Genomic DNA, 21,253 nt, shown 5'->3' with positions numbered 1-21,253 from the left:
GTCTGCGGGGAAGCGGCTATTCCTGAACCTGGACGTTGCAGTCTTCAGGCTCCTGTACCTTCTACCTGAAGGTAGCGGGGAGATGAGTGTGGCCAGGATGGTGTGGGTCCTTGATGATTTGTAATTTAATATTAACTATGACATTAACTTCTTCTTTGGATAATTGCTGAATTACTATTTTTTTGAATACATAACTCATAACTGTTAACTAAATGCTTGTCATAAAATGTTACTAGGAAGGAATTGTCCTCAATCTATATGTGATAAGCTCTTAGTTCTCTGCTCAATCCATAATGCGGTAAAATAAGGCTTCCCGCCTTGGAAAACTAAGTTGGCCTTTCTTTGCTGGGAGGATGAGGAGATTGGGCTCGCTCAGAATGTTACTAGAATTTAAATCTAGTGAGTAATGTTCTTTAACTGGGATGAGTAACTTACTGTTGAAAAAAACATGCACATTTCTTCATTTATCACATATAGCGTATTTTGTTCCCGGGCAAAATGTCCCTCTTGTACAGCACATGCCAATTTTGAGTGACAAATAATTTCTCTATTTCTAAACACAATTCAGCAACGATAAATTAATCAATGGAAGTTCAGAGGTGTATGTTTAGTCTGGCAGTACAGTCCAAGAGATCACCTTTGGCTATAGCAAGGCCACAAAGGAACATAAACACATTGAATGGACAAAGATTTGGCAGATGGAGTGTGGAAAAATGAGAAACTGGAACCCAAGTAGCTAAGAGGGATATGGACCAAAAGTAGGGTAAATGGGACAAATTTAGATCGGCATCAGGTGGGCATAGACGTGTTGGGACGAATGGCCTGTTGCTGCACTGTATGGCTCTATGACTTGTATATTCTTGTAATGCTCAAGAATCTTAACTTGATTTTTGCATTTTAGTTAAGTCACTGTTACAAAAAAAAGAATCTTCTTCAAAATTTGGGCAGAAAGGTAAACTTAAAAAAATTCAAACTTAACCTCTTAGTAAGTCTGAATGGATCAGACCTAATTCAGACGCAGCAGCTCTCAGAAGCTCCATCTGAGCCTCTAGATTTATTTCGCACTGTATGTCATAAATCTCATTTTATTGATACTTGAAGAAGTTGAAAATTAAATCCTCTGTCCTTGGCAGCGCCAACATCTCAGGCAGAATTCAACTGAAAAATAGCGTGGATTTCTATGCACCATGTTTTTACGTGGTTGATTTACCTGTCCAAGCCAGCATCTCTGACAATAATTTGGAGTACCAATTGGGTGAACTAGGAAATTTCTGACTAGGAAATGAAACTGGTGCTTACCATGGCATGCTAATATTTAACCACTATAACGAAACCCAGTGGTTTCAGTTTTTTTAAACCCTTTAGGAAATACAAATGCGCCTGCAACATAAGAAAATAAGCAATCAACATCATGCTGGCTGTTCTGCTGCATTGCATCAGCATGGAGACCATTAGTGCCAGGTCCTTACCTCTGCATCTTTGAATTGTTTTTTGATACTCTTCAACATTGCTTTAAGTTTCTTGGACTGGACCCCACTATATGCCAAAAGCATTCGTCCAAACTGACGCTCCGTGATCCTTCCATTGATGGGGTCCTGTCTCTCAAACTGCGGAAAGATGGGAAAAGCAAAGTTACTTGAACATTTTCAGATATTCTATCTGTCACAGTAAATGCTAAGCCGAGGAGCAAGTTTTGAAAAACGTTACAAATAAGGCACAGTTGCACTCGGCTAAAATGTGCGCGTTCCGAAACATTGCAAAGATGTATGTGGCAGTCTTGACGAATTGGGGCCGAATAGCACCGAGAACTTGAAGATATCAAGGAAAAATCAAATGCTCATGCGAGACGATGGATTGAAAACTTTGCGAACATTCAAGAGTGTTTTATTGTCATATGTCACAGATAGAACAATCAAATTCTTACTTGCTGCAGCACAACAGAATATGTAAACATAGTACACTGTAAACAATGCTTGAAATGTTCCAGCAGAGGTTGTAAATTGATTGGATGAAATAATAACTAATTCTCTCTCAGTCCTGACCCACACATCAACCATCCCTTTGCTTCTACAAATGCTGCTCAGCCCAATGAGTTCGTCGAGCAGTTTATATTTCACTCGCTGTCCTCATTGTCCACTTATAATGTTTACTGTTTTTATTCCAGAAAAAGCTGCATTAACTTTTTATCTCAATAGCACGTCCTAAATATTAGTATAATTAAACACAAGCTGAAGTAAGAATTTAAACAAGCTGTTGGTAACAAATAACAAAAAACAGATTCAAAATGCTCATGGCCAAGAATATTGATGCGAGCCACAATTTATTTTCGACATTCCTAAATCTTGTCCGCATTTCATATTGAACTCCAAAATAACTCCAAAACCTTGCAACCAAACAGATTGAGTTCTAAAAGCAAGTGATCATTATTTGTGACATCTACCCAGTACTATTTACTCGGTCTCCAGATTTGTTCACATGTGTATCATGAATGGAAAGGAATCATGCCATGATTCTGCCCAACATAAGCATATCTTAATGGGTGCAGATTTTTGAAAGATATTCAAAACCAAGGAATTAGGGTGGTGGGAAGACATCAGAGTAAGTTACAGAAAGCTGGAATATAAAATCACTTTGTTTAAATCTACTGAAATAGTAAACTACTGGAGGAACTCAGCAGGTCAGGCAACATCCATGGAGAGAAATAGGAAGATGATGTTTCGGGTCAGCACTCTACTGCAAAATGAGAAAAAAACAAAGTGCTGTTCCCCTGCACAGATATTGCCTGACCTGCTGAGCTCCTCCAGCAGTTCATTTTGTTAACTCAAGATTCCAACAGTCTCTTGTAGCTCCTCTCTAAAACTGTGTGTTGGACTCAGAAATGCTCATTGTTGGCAAATGGTCACACAACGGGAATCTCTCTGAAGGAAACAGTGTATTGTGCCCCCAAAACATGTTATTACTGCAAGGATGGCCAGCTTAAACCAATCATCTTCAAACATAACCTGCTGATGGTGGAATGGAGATTTGAACAGGTTTCAGAGAGAAACGTAATTTTGAAGTAATTTTGTTCCCTAAAAACATCAAAAGTAACAAAACAAAAACCGCATGTTGTCTTTCTGTGTCATCTCTGATCAGATATTTAACTGTGGTTGTGAACATGGTTTCATTCCTCAGTGAATAGCTGCAGATAAAAGGCAGCTTCTAACTAGCACAGTGCCGAGGCTGCCAAATCACCAATAACACAGTTCAAAGCCATTGCTTAAACTTCTAAGCTTTTTGGAAAAACTGTTTACACTTTCAAAGCAAACATCAATACCAGCAATGCGAATGACATGAAAAATGGACACGCAGATACCACATCTTAAACAAAGAAAGGCAACATGTTGGATTAAACGTGAATCGAATTTTCTCACTTCATAGGCATACCAGTGCTTTTTTCCCCCCTTCCCCATCACTAAATATTCCTTAAAATATTAAAAACTTCAATTTCCAAACTATGTCAAGAGTAGACCTAACTCATTTCGTGGCCAGCAATAAATGGGAGCCAAACACTTCAATGTTATGACTGTGTGACACTAGAATAATAAAATGCATGTTTATTGGTGCAAAGCCAAAAGGATGCAAATCTGAATTTGTTTTCCCATATATTATGGCACGGACCAAGGGGCAGAGAGAGAGGGAAATGAATAACTAAGTGGCTTTACAGCATGGCCTCATAGTGTGCAGCTCTAGCCAAGTCTAACATTTATGTTTACACATTTTCAAAGACTCTAGCACAAAAGCACGGCCAGCAGTTAATACACATAAATTAAAACGCTTTAAAAAAAATAAAAAAAATTATGAAGTCTCTCATCACTTGGGGAAAGTCCCATTTCACATACAATATGTTATTTAAATGTAGTTAGAAGCAATTCCTTACAGTAAAGCTGTGATGATCCGCTTTCCGCTGAAATTCTGACTGCTTGGCACCTGTCTCACCTGCAATTCCTTCACACACTGGGGCCCGGGTTCCCACACTTCCTTTATACTCAGGGGCCCCATTTTCCAAATTGCTTTTAAAATCACTGGAGCTCCCTACCCCCCCCCCCCCCCCCCCCTCTCTCTCCCTCCCTCCGCCCCGCCCCCTTCCATTGAAACCCACAGGGTCTGTTTCCTGCACTCTCTTTGCATTCACGGAGTTTGCTGGAAAATGTATTAAACCATTTGGTAATAGTTTTTTTTAAATTAATTAAACATGTGCTGCAGTATTAATTGGAATAATATCCAATAAAAGCTGCCAGTCTGACACCACTGAAGTCCTGAGTTTGCCAGATAACAGAGTATTATAGTACAATTGCTCTAAGTCATCTGATAATCGGACCTACAATTTAGCGTGCTATTAAAACTAGTCTTATGTCAAGTAAAAACATTAAACTTGCGTAAAATAAGTAAAAACAATGCATCTTCTCTTTTGCCTCCTAATTCACTGGCCTATAAATAAATGTCACTAAAATCAATGGGGTCTTGGATCCAACAGCAGATCAGGTTTGACTGGTAGATCCTAGGTAACAGTTCAACATTGACTGTTCCACTCAAAACCATTCACTTTAATTGGTGAGACCCGATCCCCCTCACATGGGATATGCACAAGAGTGCCATTGCTCCAGGATTTTTGCATTTCATTCATATAATTACCACAGATGGAAGCTGTAAGGTTACTATGAAGGAGCGAATGAATGGAAGACTGTTCAGATTACATACCCTCGACTAACTGGAGCAAGGATCAGAAATATGCAGAAACGTTACTATACATGTCTTGGTAATCCTCATTTCCCTGGGGAAAAGCATAAGCAAATACGTGCATTTCAAATGCCAAATAACCGCTGCTCCTGTCTTTAAATCTGTGTTCTTGTCAAGTGAGCACTGCATCATATTTCCTATTAATTACCTACTTCTGGTTTCAGCAAATTGGCAGATCAGAAACATTTATATAAAGATATGCCAGCATCGAATAAAAATCAATCTTAATTCCAAATCTTGGCACAGTCTTTCTTTGACATATTAATCAAAAGTAGCCATGTTCTATGTTATGGAAAATTCTGATTTATTATAATTGCAATGCACCCCGATTACTGATCACCTTAGTTTGCCAACTACCTTTGTTTTAATATTTCAACTGCATAATAGCAGATTACATTTAGATCCAATAGAAAGGCCAAGAACAAGGACAGCATGTAGATCTTACTTCCAGTTTAAGAACATCCTGTTGCAATTTACGCTGGAACGTCAGGAAGAGTTTAATGGTCAGTTTTCCCTTTAGATCGGCACCAAAGAAGTAAGTGGTGAGTGCGGAGCTAACTCCAGATTTCAGCGTGTTCCCTGTTGTACTGCGATCTCGATGACGCATGCCTATACTGGTCTGTGATCGAATAATACTTTGAACCTGTGAAGTGCAAGAGAAATATGATAACCTTAAAACACATTTTTTTAGGTTAGATTAGATTCCTTTATTTGTCATTCAGACCTTTCGGTCGGAACAAAATTTTGTTGCCTGCAGTCATACATATAATAATAAACAACAAAACACACAATAAACACAAACTAACATCCACCACAGTGAGTTCACCAGGCACCTCCTCACTGTGATGGAGGCAAAAGTCTTAAAGTCACTGTCTCTTCCCCTCCTTATTCTTATGGTCAAGGGAAGACCAAAGCTTGGGTCACTGATTCTGATCACATTGGCCATCAGAAAAACAGTAATACAAAACGTCTCCATATCACTTTAGAATTAAACTACTTCTCCTCAAGTGACAATCATGATATCTAAATCATCTTGGCATATTCAGTTATAATTATTGTGCTAATACTGCCGGTTTTCTCTTTGCTCTTGCTTGGAAAGTCTGAATTCCTGAGAGAAAAGGACTAGAATGTGTAATTAACCTTCAGATCTGTTGAATCAAGCACACACACAGTACTGGAGGAACACAGATGGTCGAGCAGCATCTACGAATGGAATGGATAGGCAAAGTTTCAGGTCTGGACCTTTCGTTAGACCTGTGTCCCCTGGACAGATACTGCTTGAAAGGCCTAGTTCCTCCAGCACTTTGCTCAAGATTCCACCATCTGCAGTACCAGATGTCTCCATATCTTTTGTATTCTTTGTCTGCAGCTCAGTGGCTAAGCAAACGGAAGGCCTCTTCAATCAGCTTGGCACACAGGGGAACAGTAATTCGAAAGAAAGATGACTAAACCCAGCAATGTAGAGTAGTCCTGTGCAACAACTTTCATTATTTTGGTCAACATATGTCAATGTAATTACAGAGAAAAATAAGACCGTTTCCTTTTTTCCCCCCATTATAACACATTTTGCTAACAAATTGAGTATTTTGGTTGCAATCACACTAATTCCACGCTCAGCAATCTTTACATGGCTGCAAGTACATATGTACCTAACTGTGAACCCAGTGTAAAATGGATAGCTATCATTAAAAATTTGTTATGAGTTGCCGTTTGAAGAATGGAGAGGAAGCAGAGGAGATGCACTTCAAAATATTTAATTCATTTAGGGAATAAACTGCTCTGCAATAATAAGGTAGAAAAAGCATGTCACAACCTTCCTGCTGAACGTGAGAATTGTTGAAAGACACAAACAATCTCCCAGATGTACTAGGGGACAAAGGACCTAGGGTGACGGAGGAACTCAAAGAAATTCACATTAGTCCGGAAATGGTGCTGGGATGGCTGATAAATCCCCAGGGCCTGATGGTCTGCATCCCAGGGTACTCAGGGAGGTAGCTCCAGAAATCATGGACGCATTGGTGAGCATTTTCCAATGATGTATAGATTCTGGATCAGTTCCTGTGGATTGGGGGGTAGCTAATGTCATCCCACTTTTTAAGAAAGGAGGGAGAGAGAATTATAGACCAGTTAACGCCTGACATCAGTGGTGGGAAAGTTGCTGGAGTCGATTATCAAAGATGTAATCACGGCGCATTTTGGATAGCAGTAACAGGATGGATTTACGAAGGGGAAATCATGCTTGACAAATCTTCTGGAATATAGAAGTTTGTGAAAAACAAATATTGACCAGGATATCTTTGCTTTGAAAATTATGCTGAGATTTTTACATTCTTCTGAAAGAACTGGCAGAGTCTTGCGTTAATGTCATTATTAGTGGTGCACAACTAGGTTTTTGTGCTTGCAGGAATGGCGAAGGGCACAAAATCCAACCCTTGTTAACAGGAGACAAGAGCTTTCATTTTTGAGAATCAAATGATCCTTGTATTTGTCAAAAACAAGTAGGAAGAGATGAAGGTTTCGGAGGGGGAACTGTACTGAAAGCTTAGTTTTTAATATATTACATAGAATATAGTGAGCAGGTAGAACTGAATGCCCAATGGAAGTGTAAAGTTCCCTTGTGTGTAAAAATTCAAAGGTAAATAGAAGGCATGGAACAGTGGGAGGTGTAATCTTTCAATATCTACAAGATAGTCTGTATTGGCTGTTTTTCTAGTCCTGCATCTCATGGTCCCATGTTTGTCCGAGTGATAGAATAACCTTATCTGTTGTAAACACATTGCTTTGGATGGCACACCCACAATGAAATTAAACGATTATATCCAAGATTAACCAAATTCTGTAAATATGAATAATAACAGACATCTGATCTGCGTTAAGAGGTCATCTTTCCATGGAAATTCTGCTTTAACTTGGATAGAAATACTGGCAAATAGTATCAGCAGCTGTGTACATCCTTTCTCAGAGGTTTCCAAAGGTCTTCCATCCAAATTAACTTTGGAAACAAAGAGAATTAAAAAAAGATATCCTTTTTTAAATAAAAAAGGCATTCTGTGTGCTAATATTTACCTGTTCAAACTCCTCCAGATCAACTTCACCATCGCCATTCAAATCAAACATCTTAAAGGCAATTTCAAAATTCCTATGTGGAGCTAAATAGAAAAAAATAATTAGATCTAGCGACAAAAATTAACAGTAGTTTTCAGCATGGCAGTTTTGTATGAAGCACAGTCTTCTTTGTAGTTCATACATTGTTTCGGCTTCCACTTAGAGAAGGTATACAGTATGCAACTACAGAAATAAGATATAAATCACAGTAACCCATTTATGGTGCTCTGACGTAAAAAAAAAAAATGTTTTTAAGCATACAACTGTTACACAATTCTTAATGTCTACCATGATGAAGCTTGAATAGCTTTCATTGAACAGCTTTCAGTGCAATTAAACCTCATTTATGTTTGCAGGAAGTTAGTCAAATCTTGAATTTATGACATTTTAGCCAATCTGCGAAACATATCAATTGCTAGCAGAGCAAATCATTTTTTTAACAAAGCACAAAAGTGCTGGATAAACTCCAAAAGGTCAGGACCCTACTTCAAACAGGACCTAAAAATTATTTTTAAGTTCAGTAAAGCATCATGTGAACTCACTTATCATCCAAATAATCCAAATTCATTGAGCAAACTATATCATTGCGGCAACACTAGTTCAAAAGGGTTGACTAATCAATACTTGGTCCATTCTGAAGTGACGGATTGGGCTGCAGTTATGTATCTTATCTCAAGGATATTGCAGGTACTTTCAGTAATGCCGCATATCCTCAGTAACGCAAAGGAACATCACCAGCAGTCTTGAGACACGATTGCAACACTTAGCGAGCTCAGGCATTGCATAGTAAGCCTAGTGAGGGTCTGTGTACCTTAAAGCCAGTGCTCACCCTCGCAACAATGTTGGATTTCATAATGCCCTTTAGTGCAAGCCAAGTCAGGCAAGTACACCTTCCCAAAGATTGGTGTAAAAAGCTTCTAACATTACATTTCTTAAACACATTACTATTTTTTATCAGTAACCTATTTCAGTCCATAGTAGAATACAAACCAGACTATAGGACTCAGTATGAGCAGGAAGGAAACTACAGATGCTGGTTTAAACCGTAGACACAAAATGCTGGGGTAACTCAGCGGGACAGCATCTCTGAAGACGGGTCTCGACCCAAAACATCACACATTCCTTCTCTCTAGAGATGCTGCCTGTCCTGCTAAGTTTTGTGTCTACATGACTCACTAGTTCACTATGAAAAGTGGAAGTCACATATCTTGTATTATCAAGCATTTCTTGGGCAAGGTGATCTATCGCAGGGAAATTATGTTTTTTCTCGTGTGACTCAGATCATTGGGAACAATTGTTGAGTAGTGAAATTGAAAAGAATCGAAAAAAGGTTATCCTTTATTGTGATGTCTTCATTACATTCTATGCGATTCCAATTCACTGATTTTCTCAATTAAACCACCCATGAATTGCATTGTTCATATTTAATCTCCAAGCCTATTAAAAAATCAAATATCTGTCAGTCTGTTCTGCAGAGTTGAGCACATTTTAATTGAATTCTGCTCGATTAACATAGTTTCCCGACCATGAACGTCAAAATATGTCAAAGATATCTACTATCTGGTGTTATCTTTTATTTTCATTGTAGTTATTCTCAAAGACCTCTTTGTACTCTGTAAATGACCAGAGATTAGAAAGGTAATCTATATCCCACTCTTTACAATCGATTTATAATTAATCATGGCATGAAAAATGGCTGATCTGATTTTGCTCTCCCTCTTTCCTCTCTTGTGGGGAAATACTTTGCTCGACTCTCCACAAGATTAGGTGCTCACTTCGAAGGAGATCAGGATCGATATTTTGTAAGCAAACGTTCATTTTGCAGGTGCAAAGCTAAATAGATTAGTAAAATCCTGTTATAGAAACATAGAAATATAGGTGCAGGAGTAGGCCATCTGGCTCTTCGAGCGAGCACCATTATTCAATATGATCATGACTGATCATCTAAAATCAGTACCCTGTTCCTGCTTTTCCACCCATATCCCTTGATTCCTTAGATAGGCATCAAAACAGTTGCTGAATAAAGGGCACCTGCTGCACGAGTGATACAATTGAGCCACATAGCCACTTCACATCATGTAATTTACAGGCTGACATCTCCAATGCTTTTTTACAAGTACCTTTTTTATTGTAGACAGTGAGAGACTTTTATGTGATGGATATGACAAAGCTAAACTGCTGTAGATAAGCTTGGGCTTTCATAGATGTAGTAGGTTATAATCCTAAATCTGATGCAACCACCAATATCTTTGTTGGTGGAATTCAAATCAGGTAGCAGCTCTCGTTGCCAAAATGAAAATTAAATTTGATTTGTGAAAATTCAAGACCTTCAGCAAATTATTATTTTATGGATTTATTTGCAGCAGTACTGTGACTGAAATGTTTTGGATTTGGAAGAAAATGAAAACCACATAATGTTTAAGGGTCGATGAACCAGGGAAAATGAGGTGTGTAGAAAATCCAAAATCTATCTCTGCCCATCTTCAAGGAGACACGGAACTCAACCAGTTCCCCCAACGTTTAGTCTAGTAAAACAGCCAAAGTTATGGGATGACAACAACAGTACATACTTGTTTCCAATTGTCTTACTCATGTTTTTCACACAGAGAGTGGTGAATCTCTGGAACTCTCTGCCACAGAGGGTAGTTGAGGCCAGTTCATTGGCTATATTTAAGAGGGAGTTAGATGTGGCCCTTGTGGCTAAGGGGATCAGGGGGTATGGAGAGACGGCAGGTACGGGATACTGAGTTGGATGATCAGCCATGATCATATTGAATGGCGGTGCAGGCTCGAAGGGCCGAATGGCCTACTCCTGCACCTAATTTCTATGTTTCTATGTTTTCTGCTAAAAAGCAATTGTCTTGTTGCTGTGTTTGAAATGGCCAGTGGAACAGTTTGATCATTTCAGATGCTGAATGTGAAGAATCTCAGCCCAGGGAAAGGTGTGCCCTCTAGTTTCCATTAGTAAGCAATCTAGCTTTTTATTTTTTTGATCACTCTTTTACACTAACACAACTCTCTCTCACTTTCTTTACTTTCTTTATTTCTATCTTTCCTTAAAGCTTAAAAAATGAAGGGGTACAATAAATGTAATAAGATATATGTGGCTTGTACTACTGTAATTTACTGTACTTCTAATAAATAAAAATATTAAAACAATAAATTAAAAAAAAGTAAGCAATCTAGCTGGTCAAAGAAGATGAGTGGATCATTGCTGACAGATTATCACTTATTCAATGATTAAACGATGAAACTTCAATTAGACTTCATCTCGGAACTATTGTGATCCCAGTGTCTTGGTATTTTTGGCAGACATTTGCACAACCAACAAAGGCAAGCATGATAGATTACAATGGATTCCAAGAACTAGAAAGGAAAATACAGTACTGTGGATTTTAAATTCTGAAATTAAAACAGAAAGTGCAGTAAAAAGACAGTAAAAACATTTCTAAAAAATTAACTTTCTTTTTTGGTCGCTGTAAGCAAAAATGAGCATCACAACAGACAGCCTTTGGGTGCCCGCTCAACCACCCAACCACCCAACAAATGGAGCTCAGGGCCTGGCAGACATTGACACAGAGACAACAAACTGGCTGTTCAACACCCGGCTTGAGATCTAACTATTCCTTTGGTTTAGGTTTCATTCGCAAGAAGAGAAGACACCTCACAAATGTGTCTGAATACAAAGAGGCGCATGCTCTGCAGCTTTGCATTCATCTTGGAGTTGCGGTAAAAATCTAAAGTTTGCCCTTGCAACCCATAGCACTGGTTTGGATATTATTCGAAAGTTCTTATGAAAATTAAGAAGGACATGTTGGCTTCCCCCATCACTTCTGTTTGACTTCAAAACTTAACCCACTGCCAAGGTGCTACCTGACCTGTTGACGGTTTCCAGCATTTCTGTTTTCTTCCGCTATTCTACAGTGCTTTGTAATCTTAAATAACTTTAAATATAATTAATAAATCAATAGTAAATGCAGTTAAATAGTTGAGACATCTAATGAAGACAACGTCTATTCTTTTCACAATCTTCTACGATGCTTCATTCAATACATGACAAGACAAAAGAAAGAAAGAAAGAGCCAGTGACATCAGTGCAATGTCTGAGCAGTTCCTGGGCACCTGTGGATATTGATCAGTCTGAAACCATGCAGCAAATACAGTTAACTCCAGAAAAATATCTGGCTATTGAAGATCTCCGATCATCTAACTGCTATTCCCACATCCCAAAGGGGCTAAGACTGGAATCTCAGATGATTTAATATTTCTGTTGATCTATCAAATCAGCCATGATCATATTGAATGGCGGTGCAGGCTCGAAGGGCCGAATGGCCTACTCCTGCACCTAATTTCTATGTCTCTATGTTTCTAAATATACAATGATTTACTTTGTGTAACTTCAATGGTATATAAATAAAAAAACAGTGTTAACAGTGGGGGTGACAATGAATCTCCAGTAAAGGATAAAAATCAAAATTATTCCCACTAATTAGCACAGCTAAGACGGAGCTACACAATACATTACATTGCCCAGTTCTGAAGAAGTAAAGAAAAATAAATGACCCTGGAGGGTTCATAAAAAAGCCACAAAGATACAGAATCCTGTAAATGCCAATTGTTTCTTGATTTATTGATTCTTTGTGAGCAGGTCCGTGAATAGCAGACACAGAATCCAGCCATTAATTAACATCCTCAATAAATGTAGCAAACAGTGCAGAATATGATTTATGTTAAATAAGCTCCGTCAGGAACTTGGCTTTGTCGCTGCATTAATTTCCAATTTAGTCCAATAAAATGAGCTAGAAAAGTGATTATTGTGATGAACACAAAATTTGCACGACTAACAATTTTACATAAATCAAGAACCTTGTTTTTTAAGTCCAAGCCTATGCAAGTACAAGTTGTCTATTTTTATCCTAACAGCTTGGTTATTTTTCAAATTGTGTTTCAGAAGATTTCTGTCCCCAGTTCTATATTGTGGTAGAGAATGGTCAAGTCAACCTGAATTATTTGCAGCCAAAGCCTGGGCATGTGTTGAGAGCAGACATCAGTTTATGTGCAAATCTGGCAGATGATAGTGGAGGCAAGAGCAGTGACACCACTCCAATAGTCGTTTGAGCGCAAACCCTCAGTTTTGATGAAGCCTATTGAAGCACAAACCCTTATTCTCCCCACAGCCAGTGCCTGACAGACAGTATTTTCAGCATTTGGTGTTTCTATTTACGATTATCATCATCTGCGGTAACTTGTTTTAGTTTTTGTCTTGGAGAGTTGACTAGAAAAGGGAATCAGTCCTCTCCACACGAAACTCCCAAGGGTTGCAAGTTTTCTATCTTCCGCAACAAAACACTATTAATACCTAGGCTCTTATTTCATACATCTGAATCATGTCACATCTACCATCCATCTTCGTGGGTAGATGAGACAGGTCTCGGAGAGCCTCCTGTGTGCATTTCCACATTGCAGATATGTTAACTTGAGGAGATCTGTATTGTATATTAAGAATGCATGACAGGAGACAGTTTGAAAACAAATACATTGTCATTAACACAAGGCAATGAATTCAGTTTTTAGATATAAGTGACTTTTCTCCTGAAGGTGAGCGAATCTGTGCATCTCCTGATTCTCTCTGTCTCTCTCTCTCTCTCTCTCTCGAAGATTATTAATCTCAGAATAATTGAAAACTTTGAAATGAGGGTCATTGACAGGAATTAGCAGCTGGAGAGTGGCATCCTTACAAATATCAAGGTTAGGTTTTACATTTAGGTTTATTAATGTCACGTGTACCTAGTTAAAGTGAAAAGCTTTGTTTTGCAAGATACGGAGTGCAGAATATAGTCAGCATTATAACTCATGTAGCGCATCAGTTCCATGGAAAAAGTCCAATGTGCTCAATAGCATGGAGGTGAATCGGATAGTACCCTAGCTCATGGAAGAGCCGTTCAGAAGATGGAAAAGAGTTTGGAAGAAGATGTTCCAGAGCCTGGTGGTGGCACTTTCAAGCTTCTGCACTTTCAGCTGGACGGGAGCAGGAAGAAAGAGAGATAATCGGGGTGGGACGACTTTGATTATATTGGCCGCTTTTCCAAGCTTTATTCTTAATAAAATAATAATAAATAAATCACTAAACATCATTATTCTCAAGAATGGATTCTCGAACAAATTAACGATGGAATGACTAGTTATATTGCTTGTGTTAGACATATTATTATAGGAATGTACATGCTGAGTTATGAGGGGAGTAATGAATCCCTACCACTTCCTCTCCATAGCCCAATAAACCAAAGTACTAGTTCATCACCACACTAATAATTCCAGAGTTGAGAGCACAAAAACAATTCCATGTATAAAGGGGATCTTTTAAAACTGCTGACCATTACTCATCATGCAATATTAATCAAAAGAAGTTTTATGAACCAAGTTTTGTTCTGAAGCTTTGGAATGAAGTCCACTTTACAAATTCATTCACTCAGCTTACAGATTGATCACAAGAGAGCTGTGCATCATGCTGGATCAATACTTACTGGATAGAACAGTGGTGAGAAAAATGTAATCAGAGAATGAAATCAGTCCACACTCGCCCAGTGTGTAAAATATGCTGTCTTCATCGACAAACTTCTCCCGCCCATGGGTCAGTTTCTGCCAAAGAAAAAAGAATAAAATGACAATAATACTGAGAGATTGCTGGGTTATTAAGTATAAGGTTTCAAACTGTTCGAGATGCAAAGCAGAAGCCGAGAGACAAGAAATGGGAATTTAGTTGATCGCAAAACTGTATGCATGTCATTATAGTTGTGCAGAAGCCACGGTTAGGGAGAATACCATGCAAAGGCCATTGTATCAGACACACAGTAAACACAGCAATGTTTAACATAGGAAAGACTGATACGGACGGATTTACATAAGTAAATGCTGCAAAATGTCACAGCAAAGTTCCAAAGATCACCGTGAAATGCAGATCAGTTTTCACTGACCATCAGGAAATTATAAGACTCAGAAACACTGCTACAAATTAGAATTCAAAGCATTTATACTTTATTCCTTATTCCTGTTCAGTCAATCAATCAACTCATGACATATCCAAGATTCAGTACACCGAATATTGACTTTCTGCATATCTCTTTGTACAGAATTAAAAAAAAAAACCCCACTAAACTTGAAAATGTCACCTAATCTTTAGCATACATAGATTTCTGGGCACAGGCATAAGATCTCCACAACTCCGCAAAGTAAAGGTGCTTCCTGATTTTGTTCATATATTGTTCTGTCAAGTCGCATTGTTTTGGATTATCCCACCAGAAAAAAATAACTTTCTGTACCTACAGTTTAGAGAAACAGCACGGAAACGGGGCCCAAGGCCCAGTGCCTGCGCTGTCCAGCATTCACCTCTTACAAAAGATTCATAGAGTTATACAGTAAGGGAACATCAGACTATCTACCCTCTCTACGCCCCTCACAATTTGATTAATCTCTACAAGGCGATTCTTTAGCCTCCTTTGTTACTGGGAGAACAGCCGTAGCTGATCTGATCTCTCCTTATAACCCAAGTCCTCCAGTCCATATAGACAGGTTACATGAGTGGGCAATGAGTGGACAAATTAAGCTGAATGCCGGTTCAGAAAATCGGCCTGTTTTGGCAGGAAAAAAATAAATAAATCATGATTTTTCTCTAAATATTAAGAGACTGCAGCCTTCTAAGATGCAAAGGGATCTGGGTTTGCTAATGCACGATTTGCAGGTTAGTTTAGATTAGTGTAGAGATATACATCGACCACCTGTTCACACTAGTTCTGCGTTATCCCACTTTCTCATCCATTCCATACACATTAGGGGCAATCTACAGAGGCCAATTAATATCCAAACCCGCACGACTCTGGGATGTGGAAGGAAGACAGAGCACCCAGAGGAAACCCATGTGGTTACATGCAAACTCCACACCCACAGTAGCTGAGATCAGGATCGAACCTCGGTCCTTGGTGTAGTGAGGCAGCATCTCTACCAGCTGCGCCACTATGCCATCCATAAATTGTATAGATTCATTGTAGTTAACAGGGGAGAATATCTGTCTGACGTCAAAGCACTGTGTGACAGAGTGTGGCATCTAGGCACCCGGGTAAAGTTGGTGCATGGACAACAAAGGGAAAAACCCTCCAATGGATGTTATTATGGTCAATTAAAATTACCCCATAACCATCTAAACTCAAGCAAATGCAGAGTTATCCACATAATTTAAACCTTTGGACCAGGAAGACAGAAATATTTTCTCATTAGCCAGTTCACTTCCAATAATCCTTCTTTCATCATCTGCCCAAACCCTTCCCATTGCTCACTTCTATGGCAAAAAGATACTGAGGAAAAGCTTATTCAACCATGCAAAGTATAACATTGGAGTTGGAGCTTCTCCTTCAAAACTGCTTCCTGTCACCAGGGCTAGCTCGAAGTTGCCAAGGGCCGTAGTTCACACTTTACTGGTTTAGATCTTAGCGGCATTCTTGTGTCGCTATGTTGCACCACAAGTCCAATATCCTCAAGTGCACTTGGGCCCTTACATGAAATCTGATGAAGGATCTGCACAACCAACCAGTGAAATTCACTCCTGCACATTTCAATGGCTTTTAAAAGCAAATAACCAGTAATATGAGAACTTTGAATGAAAACGCTAGTGAACAGTTCCTGTAGGAAAACTATGTAAAACAAATAGTTCTTTAACATCATACTTACACATGATTCAAATGTCAGAAGTTAGACCCCTGCAAATTAGCCAGTTCTAGAGTTAATAGACTAAAAATAATTATGGATTTAAACCCAAGTTTAACAAAGCACAAAAATGACAAGCATATTACATTTAAAATTATGCAAACAATTAAAAACATTTTACAATTTTTATCTTCTCGAATGAACCTTTTATGAATGGCACAGTATTGTGGAAAAACAACACCTCAAAAGTAATCAATGAAGAAACTGGAACACTGTTCATTGTTCCTTGTAGTACAAAGTCCATTTGTGTATCATTTGGAATTTTATTAGTGGTTCATAAATCTCAAAAGCAGTGAATAACTAGAAATATAAATCTAATTGAAAGCACCAGACACACAGATATGTTTCCAATGTACAACGTCTTGGAATTAGTTCAGTTTTTGCAAGTTATGTGTAGGAGGATGAAACACAATTCAGTCACACAGAACGCCAGTACATTTATATATCACCCGCACACAAGCAATAATGTCCACCAGCAGGGCAATATATCTGCAGTGCATATCATTTATAGAATGAGCTTGCAGATTTTAATCACCTCCGACTAACTCAAATATTTTGTCACCTTTTCCTAAATCCTGGCACTTCTAAAGCCACTCAGTTGTCACCACTTGAAAAAGCAATTGAAAGCAATGGTCAAGGAGCACTTCAAGGATTAAGATTCACACTACTTGCAGATTTTCCCCACGGTCCCCTTTCTAATTCCTGTGGAAATATTTTGTCACCAATTTTCTGAATCATCTAAATGCCTGGCCTCCTTGCAATCCGACAACTCTAGAAGTTTCATCCACACGTCTTGCTCCAAATTGACAAGATTGCAGCATTTTGAAAGCAATGGCTCAGCATCATTTTAAGGGGTAATTAAGATTCAGCAACAAATGCTAGATCTTGCCAGCAATGCCCACATCCCACAAATTAATTAATAATTCCTGTGCCATTAATTTTTCAAACCAATGAACAGAATCATCTGGCTTGCTGCTTCTGCTGCCTCCTTCAGCAAACCTTCACATTTTGAATGCTCTTCTTTGACATCCACACGTCTTGCTCCAAATTTACAGGAGCACCTTTACATTGCTTTGGCTTTTATTTTTTCCACTGTTGATGGTTTCTCCATGCAGTTATTTAACCTCTATCTACAAGGATACACCTGAGATGTTGATGTTATTAATAATAATAATAATAACAAAAGAGGTGCAGAAGCCTAATAACTAAGTCCTGATGCTTGAGAATAAATGTAAAGGACGTAAGTTATATTTCTGTAGTCCATGTTTTACAATATAGTTTCAAGATAATTAATCTATGAACAGTTCGTCCATTGAATCATATTTAGATTACTACCTGTAATATAATAAATGGTAGAAAGGACAGATACTTGATGGTCGATATGGGCTGAAGGGCTCCGATTTCTGTGTGGCTAGCCTTCAGAGCACTTTGACGGGCATTGTACAGGGCATTGGTGAGACCAAATCTGGAGTATGGTGTACAATTTTGGTCGCCCAATTATAGGAAGGGTCAACAAAATCAGTACGAGATCCTTGGGAGAACTAAGTTACAAACACTTGTAAAGCATGGAGCCAAGTTCCTGATAGAGGTCTTTCATGAGAATTCAGAGTTGATGTCTTTATCCCTTTGAGAATGATTTTTACTTCAGAATTGACAGTTTGAATGTTATATTTTTCTGGCTGTGTGAGCTCCCAGTGAAATGGTAGGTTCTGGTTAAATGTTGAGTATGGGTTTCCCCGTTAACCCAAAAAAAATTTGTTCACTTGTACATGGCCTGTTCCCCCACTGAAATTTTAATCATATGGTTATATCTCCTTTCCTAGTCCCTAAAGCAAAGTACAATAAAACATTTGGCTGTCTTGGTGTGCACATTCTAACATGCCATATTTAACCACATATTTCTGAAGGATTTAAATGTCACAGAAGCATACACAATCTGTTCAAGGTCTGATCTATTTTACTGCAACAATCATTTGCATGTGCCTTTCCCAGTAGCTGCCACCAAGAGTTTACCAATTACTTAGCACAAGGCTTGTGACCACTTAAAATCAATTCTAGATGACACTCTGAATGCTTTTCTCCAAGTCTGGTATTTTTATATATATATATGCAAAACAGCCAATCAGTAATATGTGCAAAAGGAAGATACAAATAATTGAAAAATTCAGGAAGAGAGAAAAACAAAAATGCTGGTGAGATGCTGGACTAGCAGTTTCGAGAGACTCTTTCTCTCCTTATAATTCCAGATGCCCATTTGCCTCCTATCTATTCCAGCCATTCTTCACAGATGGTACCAGATTAGCTTTTTTTTCCCCCACCACTTAAAACATTTTTCTCCTTATATATTTTATTTTTGTACTTTTGTATAGAAATTAGGCTCGCGCAAAGATTATCATGACAAAACCTCTGAGGTTTCTCTGCTATTCTGAGCATAGGTTGCTTGCAAACTCTGATCAGCAATTGCAGATTTCTCTTAATTCATATTTATTCTTTAGGTTGAAACACAATCCAGTTTCCCACATCCTCTCTATGTCCAGCAATAACTGGGTGCAGTTTGCCATGAAATCCCAGAGTAAAGCTACAGGTAAATTGAATAAAAAGCTTGACAGCTACCCTAGACAATTACAGACAGTGCTTCCAACATCAACCAACACAGCAAAGAAATAGATCTCTGGTGACTACAACACCATTTCGTTGCGTTTCAATTTGTGCTTAACCCCTCAAGTACTCTCTCTTTGACTTGGAATTACAATTTATGGCTGACCCAGAGCGGCAATGACTGCTTAGTGTCCAGGCCAACATCTTTTGGCCAAACATACTTGGATTAATTGATGTCTTACGTCACTGCTGTTTCGTTGGGGTAAAAAAAAAGTGATGGTCCCGAATATTAAAAAAATGTCCATTGATGATCCGTGTAGTAAAATGCAATTTTCAAGCGTTGTAGACAATAGACAATAGGTGCAGGAGTAGGCCATTCGGCCCTTCGAGCGAGCACCGTCATTCAATGTGATCATGGCTGATTATCCCCAATCAGTACCCCGTTCCTGCCTTCTCCACATATCCCCCGACTCCGCTATTGTTAAGAGCCATATCTAGCTCTCTCTGGAAGGCATCCAGAGAACCCGCCTCCACTGCCCTCTGAGGCAGAGAATTCCTGTTGTAATACATTTCTATGCACAAGAAACTTACTAGCATTCTCCCTAAACCAGCGACTTTAGTAAAATCCTCCAAAAACACCACCAAATCCCAATTTTCCATTTTGTTTGATAGAAAATTTGACGTAACAGTCCCTATTGTTCACAATTATTTTGTAAGTGCCGAGGCATGTTGCAACAAACGCAGGTCATTACTATTCACATTGAAAGAACATTTAAGAGCAACACAAGATAAAAAATACAATTCAATTTGAGTGATCAGTCTTTCCTGGTGTCTCAGGCACTTGCAATAAAGCATGCTAGGATGGTCCAATCAGAGAAACAAGCGAGGTCCTGCAGAGGAAAGCACAGCAAAGGCTGAAGTGCACACTGGTTAATGCACATGCTCGCACGCCTCATACCTGCCAGAAATCCTGACGAGGGAGTGTGATGAAGAGGGGGAAAAAAAATGGGTGCCCAGTTATATCACAATATATAGTACACTACATTAAATGAATACAAGCAACTCAGCGGGCAGACAATAAGAACAATTAATGGATACATCAACATTAAGGCAACAAAAGCAGTCTGGATGGTTAGTCTTCCTTTTTAGTTGACATTAACAATGTTAAATTTTAGTAGAACAATAATACAAGGAGTTACAAAATGTTGAATGCATCAACACACAGCAAAACATCTTCATGTTAGAATGCGCATAACATTTGCCAAAATAATTCCAAATTAAATATGTCATCTGCAATATTCCTGTAGTGAGGTTTTCATAATAGAACACACCTGCAGAAATGACCCAGTGACAGTGCGCATTATTTTAGATTTATAGTTTTTTTACAACACTCTATTCGATGTTGTACAGTCAAACAGACTGTATTACATCCACAGGCATTTGTAATATGGCTGTAGGGATGCTTGTTGATAAGCAACAGCCAGATGGAAACTGGAACATCTCTGAACAAGGAAAAACACCCATAGTGAAAGAATGAAATATCTGTAGAAAGTAAAATAAGCCGTGGTAAAATAATATATCTGCACAGAACAAAAACTGCCATAGTCATACATGTAGACAGCGAAAACAAATCTTTAATTTTATAGTTGCTGGCAATAGAAACTGATTTTCTTGGCAGTCTTTTTTTTCCATTTTTCCCAGCATTGGCGAGTAACCAATCAAGAAATTGATTCCATGCAATAACAAATCTACATTCTTGGAGTGGAAATGGGCAGAGAATAACGTAACATTTGATCTTAGCACAAAATGATACCGTACATTTTATAGAATTCTCAAAATACAATATGAATAATGTCAGTCACAATGCCATTCATTTTTATAGAGAAAAAAAACAACTTAACATTATAGAGAAAAAAAAAACAAAAGAATATTAAAGTGAAGGGAATTGTATTCCCAATAACATGTCATCAGTGAGTGAAACAGATTGCTCAATGTTTATCCAATGTGTGGACCA

General features: G+C 38.4%; 1 protein-coding gene across 3 annotated transcripts in view; it reads right to left on the bottom strand.

Moving 5' to 3' along the window:
- micu1 (mitochondrial calcium uptake 1) overlaps positions 1 to 21,253 on the bottom strand; it is a 78,172-nt gene that overhangs the window by 12,345 nt on the left and 44,574 nt on the right. For all 3 annotated transcript variants that reach the window (XR_008726162.1, XM_055661734.1, XM_055661733.1), the window contains exons 7-10: positions 14,409 to 14,523; positions 7,846 to 7,928; positions 5,225 to 5,422; positions 1,470 to 1,607 (exon numbers count right to left, since the gene is read on the bottom strand). Coding sequence is in view for 2 of the 3 variants with exons in the window: in XM_055661734.1 (XP_055517709.1) it covers positions 1,470 to 1,607; positions 5,225 to 5,422; positions 7,846 to 7,928; positions 14,409 to 14,523 (534 nt within the window). In the remaining variant the exon portion in view is untranslated. The remainder of the gene's footprint in view (positions 1 to 1,469; positions 1,608 to 5,224; positions 5,423 to 7,845; positions 7,929 to 14,408; positions 14,524 to 21,253) is intronic.

The sequence above is a fragment of the Leucoraja erinacea genome, chromosome 34, assembly GCF_028641065.1.
Source record: "Leucoraja erinacea ecotype New England chromosome 34, Leri_hhj_1, whole genome shotgun sequence".
NCBI lineage: Eukaryota > Metazoa > Chordata > Chondrichthyes > Rajiformes > Rajidae > Leucoraja > Leucoraja erinaceus.
This window is presented reverse-complemented; position numbering and strand designations above follow the sequence as displayed.